We start from the raw sequence: 12,196 nt of genomic DNA, 5'->3' as shown, positions 1-12,196 counted from the left end.
TACAACACTGTTCTGGAACAGCACAACGCAAATTTTCGAGTGGGTGACGCACATTTCATGGAGGACTGTGGGAACCTGGGGGAGCAGCTTACAATGCCAGCTCTCAAAGGGTTAAGGCTATAAAGTGGGGCAATTCCAATGTTGCAAAGACAGTCTGCGCTTCTGACTGACAGCCTATAAGTACGTTTTCATATTTAAAGAATTCAGTACTTACAATTCAAACGCGAGTTTTGAGCGGTGTAGAATAGTGCTTGTTGTTGCTTGTTCTACGATCAAAAATACAGACATGTTATGTTTAGGCGGCGCGATGCAACGCAACGGGTAAAAAGTCATTATGTATGAGTATATGAGTCATTAGTTGCATATAATCAGTAGTTACATATGTCTCCACTAGTGCTGGGCGATATGACGATATATATCGTGGGGGCGATAGAAAAGTGTCTATCGTCCTATTTCTCTTCTATCGTTTCTATCGTCTCTAACCTAATTTTATCAATTACTAAAGAAAATATTGCATTAAATAGGCTATGACAAATGTATGATAGTGTCTTGTTGCTGTGCAATACATACTCTACCCTATAAGTGATCATCAAGAATAAAAACGAACTTTTCCACAAAAAAACTCCGTCCTGTGCGACGTGAGGCTTTATGTTGTTGCGACATGCTTTAACTCGTGAGTGCCTAGCCTAAAGATGGAGACGCAAGAGGTTGAAGATGAATAACCGGATCGAGTCGCAACAAACTGAAACTGCTACGCAGGCAGCAGACAATAAGTACTTTTACCGACACGTGGGGGTACATCAGTGATTTTGTTGCGTTTTGACTTCAAGAACCAGAAGTCATGTGCAAACTCTGTCAAAAGACTGTTTCCGCGCCCGACCGTTTCACGCCTGTTTCGCACATACTTCGTCTGCAGTGCATATGCGTTGCGTATTTTTTTCCGCACCCATGTTAACGGATCAGGGCTGCGTTTCCCAAAAGCATCGTAAGCTTAAGTACATCGTAGACCCATTGAAACCAATGGAGCTACGATCAACTTATGCTTACGATGCTTTTGGGAAACGCAGCCCAGATCGTTCACACTGCACGCGGTTGCTGTCCGGCAGTGCGTTCCAGAAGCGGTGTGTTTGCAGCAGCGGAGCGATCCTTTCGGCACAGTCTGTGGATGCGGATCAGTAGTCTGCACAATACTGCTGCACTAAAATGTATTTTTCTCATTTGTGACAGTTCAGTTAAATGTCACTTCAAATAACGGAAAAAAAATAAAGTTGCAAAAAAATTATGCAATGATATTTATGTCAAACTTTTCAGGGAATAACTGAAAACGTACTTTATTTTGGTATATCGTGATATATATCGTTATCGTGATATAAAATAATCCATATCGTGATACATGATTTTTCCATATCGCCCAGCACTAGTATCCACTGGATGCAACAAATACCTCGTTTATAATGGATTTTATGCTTCTGTCTCGTCGCGCTGAGAAACGGCATGGTGAGGGGCATAACAATTCTGTCACACGCTTGAGGTATTTGGCCAATCACAATGCACCAGATAGCTGACCAATCAGAGAACACCTCGGTTTCCATCAACAATGAGTTTTGTAAAAATTTAAGCATTTCAGAAAGGCGGTTTCAGAGAGGAGCAACAATAATGTACAGTATGTGCAAAATAATGTGTTTTTGAAACCTCAAACTGCATAAATACATTGCATTATAACAGATACACAAAATAATGCTATTTTTAGCAACATCATATGATCCCTTTAATGACATTCCTTATGTAAATAATGCATATAACATAAGTCATGTGTCACACAGCCTGCTTGACTCTGTGAAATTCTAACCACTGTGATCACTCCGCAGGGGCACACATCCAATTTCTGAACTTCACCTCTGAGGATAACCATGATTTTTTAGAGGTTCGCAACGGGCCACATCACAGCAGCTCTCTGATTGGACAGTTCAGCGGAAGCCAACTGCCGCCCCCTATGCTGAGCAGCACGCACGAAACCGTCATCCACTTCTACAGCGACCACTCCGAGAACAGACAGGGCTTCAAACTCACTTACCAAGGTGGGCGACTTCCCATCTTCCATTTGCATAGTGCGCTCTCTTCTCCTGCAGACATCAGCCGTCCTTGATTTTGTATTGACCCTTCATGTGGGAGTGACGGCCTTTTACTAGGATCATTGGAAATATCTAAAGATTCACTTCCTTTGAGATCACTGGGAGGACACTCCATTATGACAGCCGGGGTCTTGAAAGCATTTTGAAATCAATAAGACGGTGCATTTGGATGTGCACTTGGATTCCACTCGATATAAATAACTCGCCATTGTCTGGTCTCCTCGCTTGTAGGTCAAACAGTTCGTCTCTCTCTTTTTCTTATCCACTCTAGTCTGAGTTGAAAAGAGCCAGACGCAGCCTTGATCTGTGCTGCCAGACGAGCTTTTGCGGGGGGGAATACTGATGCCATGTTTTGATACACAAACAATGATGCAGGATGAAAGAATATGATTATAAAGCTGTTGATCATAAACGCTGCACTTGAAATGCTGCCTGGAGATGCTTGCATGTTAGTTTGACATGCTTTCTGCTACTTTACCGTACTGGTGACGATACACAGAAATGAGCATGCCTTGCACGTATCATAAACATCTCATAGCTGTCATAAACATTAGGCACTTTTGTGAATGTTTATTTTGAAGTTGATTAAATAAAATAACATTATTTATTTTTTAATTGATGCACAAATTTGTATATAGTATGGTATAGTGAAAATATGAGAAAGCTATTTTGCACAGATTTTGAGTAATTATCGGGGACGAAACATATTGCAATGCAATATAATAATTGTATTGCCTCTTGTATTATATTTATTACTTACATTTACCATATATATAATATAAAAAAATTCTGTAGGGATAATCAAAAAAAAAAAAAAAAATCTAAGATGCTTCAGTCCAGTAAGATGCTTAAGTCTAGTTCATCTAGAAACTAGAACATCTTATAAACATCTTATTTTATGTTTCACAAAATAAATTCATATTTCATAGAATATCATCCAAACATGGCTTTACAGATATTGATATATTCTGTTTTCATTCTGTTTTTTTTTTTTTTTTTCTTGTAGCATATGAATTACAAAACTGTCAAGATCCGTACCCATTCCACAATGGGTATATCATCAACAGCGATTTCAATGCAGGCCAATCCATAACATTTGAATGCTTCCCTGGATATGTGTTAGTCGGCTACCCTGTGCTAACATGCCAGCATGGAATCAACAGGAAGTGGAACAACCCCTTTCCTCGGTGTGAAGGTAAAAGGACGGAAAGAAAGTGAAGAAATGTGTCCATTCTGTCCCTGTTAGCCTTTCTTTAAGTTTCTCAAGTTGGGTTGTGATTAGCACACTGTTATTTTCAGCGCTCTTTGCCCACACTTTGAAATGAAACTTTTCGAGACTTACAAAGGTATTATACTCTCCCAAATGCCTTTTTAACAATGCTCTTTAAGTGAAGTGTTACTACTTTGTATTACTAGTACAATAAGAGCCATTGTGTTTTAAAACCATCTTTAAAACAGACTTTGAAGACCTGAACATTGGAGACATATGCTACTGGGAGCTGTTCTAAATTGTAGCCTTGATGATTAGCGTGGGTAGTGTAGTGTGAAAGCCGACCTGTCTCTTATCGATCAGTCGCTCAACTTGTTCCTCCTAGGCTTCCGTTTGCAGGGAATCTGAACTGCAAAGACTATTGGGCCATTTTTCTTTCTTTTTTATCGTATCTATGTTATTCAGTTGTGAACTCTGTGCCAGTATCTTCCATCCAAGTCTTTTACTTGCAGCCTCAGGAATGTTCTGTTCTCTTCAGTTTTCACTCATCTGCAAATGAAACAGTCCTCTGTACTATAGTAGTCTTTAATAGAGAAAATGTGTATATTTTGTCATTGTTAATGCACTCTCGTGTTATTTTATTTATTTTTTCCTCTCCATACAACAACACTTCATAGTGTAGTCTTTAAAACCTCCAAAAGAAAAGCACAGGAAAAGATAAAACTAGTCCATATGACTCATGCACTCTATTTAAAGACTCCTGAAGTCATACAGTTGTTCTTATACTCTTTTATATGGCATTTATATTGTAGTCCTTTTTTGGAGAATTATGAAAAAGAGCTTCATGAAAATTATTCAAAATACTTTTGCAAAAAAACAAAGTTATTCCCCTACCATTCAGATTTTCCTGCATTCCCTGGTGTTTAACATTAGCTGTTATTCGGAAAGATAGATTACTAATGCGGTCATGGTTAAATAATGTTTATCTGCACACAGCTCCCTGCGGCTACAATGTGACGGCTCCAAATGGCACCATTTTCTCTCCAGAGTACCCAAATGAGTACCCAGACTCTCAGGACTGCACTTGGCTCATCACCGTGCCCCATGGTCATGGGGTTTACATCAACTTCACCCTGCTCCAGACTGAGCCTGTGACTGACTATATCGCTGTCTGGTGAGCACAGCTCCATTTAACGAGTCGTTTGCCATGTATCAGACTGAGATGAGGACAAGACAATTATTTAAGCTTTCAAACTAGACTAATGCTGGTATTGTTGTCATACATCAAGCAAATCATTACGCAAATCAAGCTCCACTTTGTTTACTGACATTTGCAGTCTGTCGTCACTGTGTAAAGCAAGATTTCAAGAAAGTTCAGTTGTCTTTGAAGTTGTGAAGCTTTTCACTCAAAGAATTGGGGTGGTTTTCATGAAAAAAAAATAGATATAGATTTTTAAATAGAGTATTGAAAAAAATAAATACTAAACCAATCCACCAAATACAACTACAAATAAAATATTGGTAAGCCTTTAGTATAGGGACCAATTCTTACTATTAACTAGTTGCTAATTAGCATGCCTATTAATAGCACATTGGCTGTTTATTAGTACTTATAAAGCATTTATTCTGCATGACCATATTCTACATGCCTAATCCTACCCATTACCTAAATTTAACAACTACCTTACTAGCTATTAATAAACATCAAATTAGGAGTTTACTGTGGAAAAAGTTGAAGTTAATGGGTTATTAATAGTAAGAACTGGACCTTAAAATAAAGTATTAACTTTTTAAAATATGGCTCAACATGTTCCAGTTTTTTTTTTTTTTTTTTTTCATGTGAAACACCTTCATTTCTTTTACTAAAGTTACTGAAGTTACAGAAATGACTGAATGGAAATCTTGTTTCAGTAAATCGTAGGTATTTTGTAATAATCACATTGCATAGAGCCGAATGTCATAATTCTCACTGAATAATCTGAAACAGTACTGAGTTGATTAAAAAAATGTGGAAAAATACATCTCCAGAGCTTTCCCTGTAATATTGTCCATTAATCTTCAAAAGCCATTAAACAAGTGAACCAGTCTGTTAAGTCATCATTTTTGCTGTTTTCGTTCAAGCTGTTCTGTAATGTAATGCTTTTATTCAAAAGTCAGCACAATCTGACTGTACATTTGGAAGTAAATCAATTTTCTCAAACCACTCCGAATTTTGAGGCATTATAATGCCGTTTAATGGCAGGATCGCAGGTTGTAATGTAATTTCAATGCGTGTTTCCTCTTCCAGGGACGGCCCAGAGCAAAGCTACCCGCAGCTGGGAATTTTCAGTGGCAACACAGCCCTCGAGTCAGCCTACAGCACTTTCAATCAGGTTCTTATCAAGTTCCACAGCGACTTCTCGACAAGTGGATTCTTTGTCCTCAATTTCCATGGTTAGTTTCTCCTTCAAATGAAAAATGTTGCCGCTGAAGTGCAATGCATACCGTAAAGTGCCACTCGAAATGTATTTGAAACATGGGATTCAACTTGTTTTTATACTCTAAGGCGGCATGACTGCTGCTTCTGATGACATCACGTTATTTCTGGAGATTAGAAGAGTCAGAAATAGAAGCTTCCTTTGGCCTCTTTGATATCAGTGTCAGCATGCAGGCATGTGTTGAACAGCATAGGAAAATCGGAGTGTGAAAATGAACCGGTCTTTCATCTATACCTCCGACTTTCATTTCAGAACAAGTCTGGCACATTTGTGAGTTATAGATGGGTTGTTTAAATGCAGCTTTTATTCTTGAGAGAGCTCCCAGTATGTATAGGAACTGTATGTTGTCACATGTTGTACATGTAATTGGTACTCTAGGTGGGTTGCTTTGTGTGAGACGTGCCATGTGCCTATAAAGGTGACACTTTTTTATATATATAATTTCCTTAGCATATCGGCTCAAGAAATGCCCTGCTCCCCCTACGGTTGAACAAGCAGAGATATTATTTGAAGACCAGGACTATGAAATTGGTATGAACAGCTGTCCATTTATGCAAGATTATCAAAGACATGATAAAAACAAAAATGTTGAAAAATGTTTAATTCCTCTTACTGTCTTACTGTGCCATGCAGGTGACATTGTAAAGTATCGATGCTTTCCTGGATTTACGCTGGTTGGCAGCGATGAGCTCACCTGCAAGCTGAATTCTCACCTGCAGTTTGAGGGTCCACCACCGGTGTGTGAAGGTCAGTGAAGAACAAAACCTGTCAAAATATGTGAGATAAATATTTCAGTATGGAAATAAATAATATAGTTACACTTAGTATGTGGATTAATTCTCACTATTAGCTAATTATTAACTATGAATTTTGCGTTAGTAAACTACTAATTTGCTGCCAATTAATAGTAAGATAATTGTCAGGTTTAGGTATGGGGTATTGAGGCATCTAGAATATGGTCATGCAGAATAAGGCATTAATATGTTCTTTACTATAAACAGCCAATATGCAAGTCATATGTGTAGATAATAGTGAGAATTGGTCCCTAAGCTTAAGTGTTACCAATACTATTTTGCAGAAAAAAGCCTGAATCTTGAATTATTATTATTATTATTATTACATTTTTTTTTTTTTTTTTTTTTTTTTTTTTGCATTCTAAAAAAAGAAAAACAAATCCAATTTTGATCGTTGAAATGTAAAATAATAATAGTAAATTATTCAAATTGTAAAGTGTTTATACGCTATGGTAGTATATTATCTTTAACACATGCTGCATACTGAATTTTGATTTGATATCTGATGCATATATTTAACCTGAAGATATATAGCGACCTTGCATTGTTTATTTTTGTGCTGACGGAAAACAAGATGCATGCTTAGAGTCTTGATGAGGGTAAAGTGACTTTGAGTGAACTTGCCTAAACTTTAAAAACATTCTGTAGTGTGATTTCATCAAGAATATGCACATGTAGTTATTTATTATTATTATTATTAGTAGTAGTAGTAGTAGCAGCAGCAGTATTGCTATTTTTTTTTCGGTAATACATAAAGCACTACATTGCAGAATATATTTGATAATGGGATTTACAAAACAAAACCAAAAGGAAGTAATTCACGTAAATAATTTAAAGATGGCTGGGGACCACCAATCTAAAATAATAAATATGTTGAATCATTAGTGTGATTCTTGCAATCAAAGCTTGTAAAAGTATAATCCATAAAAAGATGGCACTGAACACCCCAGAGGCAGCATTGTTTTGTTGTATGATAACAAATAGACAGTAGCCAACAGCTGTCTTGGGAGCAAAGGGAGAAAAAAGCATTCCAGTTATCCACAGCAAAGCTTTCAGTTGTAAATCTGAGCCGTTTGGCTTGTCTGTACTTTCTGTACAGTGCCATGAAGAAGCGATAGTTCTCCTGGTTTGTTTCCTCCACCCTCCCGCCCACAAAGCGGATTAACAAAAAGCTTCAACTCACTTTGTTGCTTTCTCAAACCAAGGCTCAAGGCCCCTGAGGTAAATCCAGGAGAAGCACTGCGCATGTTGGAGAAAGTTTTCCGACTTTACTGTTTTTACTGGAATACTCTGGAGCTTGCATCTTGTGCTTTGTTAGTAGGACAACCACATTTTGATTTGTAATAATATCCATGATTCCTGTGAAATTATGTGTCTATGCTACAGCTCAGTGTCCTGCAAATGAGGAACGGTCTGCCTCCTCTGGTGTGATCCTGAGTCCGGGCTTCCCTAAAAACTACCCCAACTCCCAGACCTGCTCTTGGATCATCAGAGTCCAGCCTGCCTTCACCATCGCCATTTATGTGGAAATGTTCCAGAGTGAGAAGCAGTTTGACGAACTGGAGATCTTTGATGGTAGACTTCATTCTATCCTATTCTATTCTATTCTATTCTATTCTATTCTATTCTATTCTATTCTATTCACAACAAAATTTAATTACACAAATATATATTTGAACAAATCGTTTATGAGCCATTTTGACTATTTTATTAAAAAGTAAATGCATACTATTAAACCAAAAGTTCAAATCAATAATTGAGACAATAAAAACAAAAGTCTTTGAGATTATATTTAGGAGGCATACTTAAAAGGATAGTTCACCCTAAAATGAAAATGTACTCTATTTACTCACTCCCAGGCATCCAATGTGTAGGTAACTTTTTTCTTCAGTAGAACAGTAAAGAAGATTTTTGAGGAAACCATGGTCCTTGGTGATTTACAAAAGCCAACGCCTACCATAACTTTGCAATAAAAATAAAAAAAACACACATGTAGGCAACAACAAAAGTAATAATTGTGGCTCCTGACGATATGTTGAGGTGTGCAAGAAACTGAACATTATATAAAATATTATCTCAGTTCAAAGTAAGTTTGGACTGAAGAACTGATAAGCTGCTGAGACAAGCATGTGTGAACTGTGGACTTGAATGAAGGGGCAAAATAAACATTTTTATGAGTTTTGTTAAAAAAGTTGAGTTGATTAAAACAAGTTAATCCATCTTATTATTATAAATCATCTTTACTGTTCTACAGTAAAGAATAATAATTCACCTACATCTTGGATGTCCTAAGTGTGAGTAAATTAAGAGCAAACGTACATTTGTTTAATGGGTGCTCTACATTTTACTCAGAAACACTGAGTTTAGCACTCAGTTTCAAACATCAGTTTCATAATGCAGAGCAAACCAATTACTAATAAACAGACAAGAGAAGCTTTAAGTTACAGTGCATTGCTCAGGATTCAGAAATATGTTTATGATTGGGCATTAGTGAGTATGAGCTGGATCATAAAACGTTTCAATTTTATTATATGTGTTTTAGAGCATTTCTGAAGATCCTCGTGGACCCAGCAAAGTGACAGGGAAAGCTGTGTAGTGTAAACAGTTGTGATGACTCGGTTGAATTTGGATGTGCTGACTTGATCAAAGGTGGCACTTGGCTTGAAAAGTTTCAGAACCACTGTTACTTCTTAAAGTCACGTCTGCCTTGTTGCTGCCCGACAGATTTGTGGCTTGCAATATTTAGCTTTACTTGTTGTTTTTGTGATGTTTTATTTACCAGGGCCATCTGGACAGAGCCCGTTGCTGGTGGCTTTGAGTGGGAACCACTCCACACAATTGAATTTCACTAGCAAAACAAACCAGCTTTACCTCAGATGGTCAACTGATCATGCAACCAGCAAGAAAGGCTTCAAAATACGCTACACAGGTTTGTTGTATTACACCTTTTCACGTTTTGCATTGATGCATCCAGAAGTACTGTAGGATTATTCTTAGAAACTTGGAAAAAACAAAGTACTTATTGAGCACATAACCAGCAACTCTTGTAGAAGTGAGAAATCAAAGAATAAAAAAAATCTCTACTCGTTTAGTCCTGATGAAGACAGGAGCAGATTGTGTTGGCAAATAAAGACAGAGTTATTTCTCTAGCTCAGTTTGTTTGATTCCACATTTGATGCATCCAGGCATTTTAATCAGGCATGCATTTACAATTCTCTCTAATTCGCCTGTTGGTGCATTCAATAGTATGTAATAATATGTGTCTCAGATTAATTCCCAGCATTTAGCCCTCCAAGGTTGTTGCTTTGGATCCTAATGGGTCAATAAGTTAAAAAAGGCAGCTTTTTCTAAGTTAGCCCTCATTAGGCTAGAACCAGACACGTCCTACCTTTGGGGAGCCGTTGGCAAGTCTGCTGTAATAGAGGTCAAAGATGCAGTAATGAATTTTGCTGAATAACTACCGTGTCGTATGCTTCTGACCGACATTTCCACCAATGGCTAAACATGATATATGGGCCACAAAGCCAGTGGCCATGATTACTCGGCATCTCCTCACCCGTTCCCATTTCTCTGCCTCTCTGTCAACGTTTCTTGCTCTCTGTGTTCATTTCAGTTGATCTTTCTGACATGCTATGCCCTATGCAGGCCCATTATTCCAGTATGTTGCCACATGTTTCCTGTTTATTGGATTTTGTCAAGAGCAGACAGAAAGAGAAACCATTATGTCGCTCAGTGGGACTGTGTTACCTCTGAATGGCTAGTGTGTTTTTAGATTCTTGAATTTAAATAATTACAGGATGTAGGTAATGCTTTTTTAACTATTACACTTTTATCTCTATATAACATCTTTGAGAAGCAACTTGTTTTTCAATCCTTCCTTAGTCTGTTGTTCTTATAGGGTAAAGAAAATTAAAATTCAGTGACACATGGACAGTTTTTTTTTTTTTTCATGCTAGGTCTAGTTAATCACTCACAGCTAAGTCTAAATCTCTCAGCAGAGTTGGTGTGATGATGCATTTGATTTGATCTGTCTGAAGTGAGATTAAGCTTTGACATCCCTCGAGCTTCTGCTTTCCTTTTTATGATGGGTAAACTTGTATTTGTGTCACATCAAAAACAAGATCTAATGATCTGTTCATAACCATCAAGCTGCATTTTCTCGTTCGTTTTATCTCAGAATCAAGCTTAAATACAGTTTTAAAGACCTCATGAAATCCAAGTTTTAAGTCCAAAACTGTTAGTTCTGAGTTCATCTAAATGGCCTTGTACCACACTGCAATTTTTTTTTACTTACTTAGATTTTTTTGTGTTCTTTCCAGCCAAAATATCTAAAAATTCTTAAATCAAGAAGGATTTTCTAGACGAGTAAAAATTGTTTTGTTTTCAGAAAAAAAGAAGTCAAAATTAAGTGCATTTTTGCTTGAAACAAGCTAAATAATCTGCCAATGGGGTAAGCAAATTTGTATTTCTGTTTGAAATAAGATTTGTTTTGCTTACTCCATTGGCAGATTATTTTTTTTCTGAAAACTAAATATTTTTTTATTTGTGTAGAAAATCCTTCTTGATTTAAGAATTTTTAGATGTTTTGGCTGGAAACAGACAAATTAATTTAGAATTAATTTAGCAGAATTAATTTAGCAGATAAACACATTTGTCTTTTTCTTCTGAGGAAATGGACCAAAAATATGAATTACTCGTGGATATAATTTTCTGTTCAGTAAAAAATCTGTCTAAAGAAGTAGAGAACTGGTTTTGCTTCACGATTCAGATTTTTACATTGACTAGCAAACTACTAAAATTGTAGGTCACACTTTATATTAGGTGGCCTTAACTATTATGTACTTAAAGTACAGTGTACTTAATGTGCAAAACACTTTTGCTTCTATTAAGGTGGGATATGTGTAAGGTTAGGGGCAGGTTTGGTGGCATGAGTAGGTTTCAGGGTGGGTTACTTGGTTGAAATTAATTACAAATGTAATTACATATAGGTTTTTAAAAATATATAAATACAATGTAAAAACATGTATGTACACAATAAGTACACTGTACCAAATTATTAATTTAAATGTAAGTACATAGTTGTTAAGGCCACCTAATGGACCAAATTGTATATTGTATAAAAGTAAACAGAAATGTGCTAAAATCAAACATTGAATAGTATCACCTTTTTTTAACAATTTAATTAATTTTTAATGAGCACAAACCATGTCCATCCTTATTTCAGTTGAAGCCATTCTTAGTGTTTAGGGTTGCAAAGATGCCTTATATAGTTTGGATCATGGTTTTTGAAGGTAATGGCATGTCAACAGTTTTTAATCAGTATTTTTGTCTTGTTTATCAGCAAAAATATCTAAAAATCCCTAAGAAATATATTTAGCCTACTTTCAAAGACAAATTATAACATGTATGCTTAAAACATGAAGTGTTTATAACAAGAAATCAGCTTTGCTTTTGTCTGAGAAGTGGGCAGTGTATTTATCATCACACATAAAAATTCAAATAGTCACATTATACTAAAATCCACATAAAGGTTAAAAAGTGCAAAATGTTTTAACATAGACAAAAATGGTTTGAAGAAGTTTA

The 12,196-nt window shown here is 36.5% G+C and overlaps 1 protein-coding gene across 1 annotated transcript in view; it reads left to right on the top strand.

The window, feature by feature from the left end:
- csmd1a (CUB and Sushi multiple domains 1a) overlaps positions 1 to 12,196 on the top strand; it is a 406,871-nt gene that overhangs the window by 346,244 nt on the left and 48,431 nt on the right. The window contains 8 exon segments of the mRNA XM_073834675.1: positions 1,869 to 2,078; positions 3,139 to 3,327; positions 4,339 to 4,516; positions 5,630 to 5,775; positions 6,270 to 6,350; positions 6,453 to 6,566; positions 8,000 to 8,188; positions 9,396 to 9,542. Of these exon segments, the coding sequence (XP_073690776.1) occupies positions 1,869 to 2,078; positions 3,139 to 3,327; positions 4,339 to 4,516; positions 5,630 to 5,775; positions 6,270 to 6,350; positions 6,453 to 6,566; positions 8,000 to 8,188; positions 9,396 to 9,542 (1,254 nt within the window).

Source organism: Garra rufa, chromosome 2, assembly GCF_049309525.1.
Source record: "Garra rufa chromosome 2, GarRuf1.0, whole genome shotgun sequence".
Taxonomy (NCBI): domain Eukaryota; kingdom Metazoa; phylum Chordata; class Actinopteri; order Cypriniformes; family Cyprinidae; genus Garra; species Garra rufa.
The sequence above is the reverse complement of the archived record's forward strand: the minus strand, read 5'-3'. Positions and strand labels throughout refer to the sequence as shown.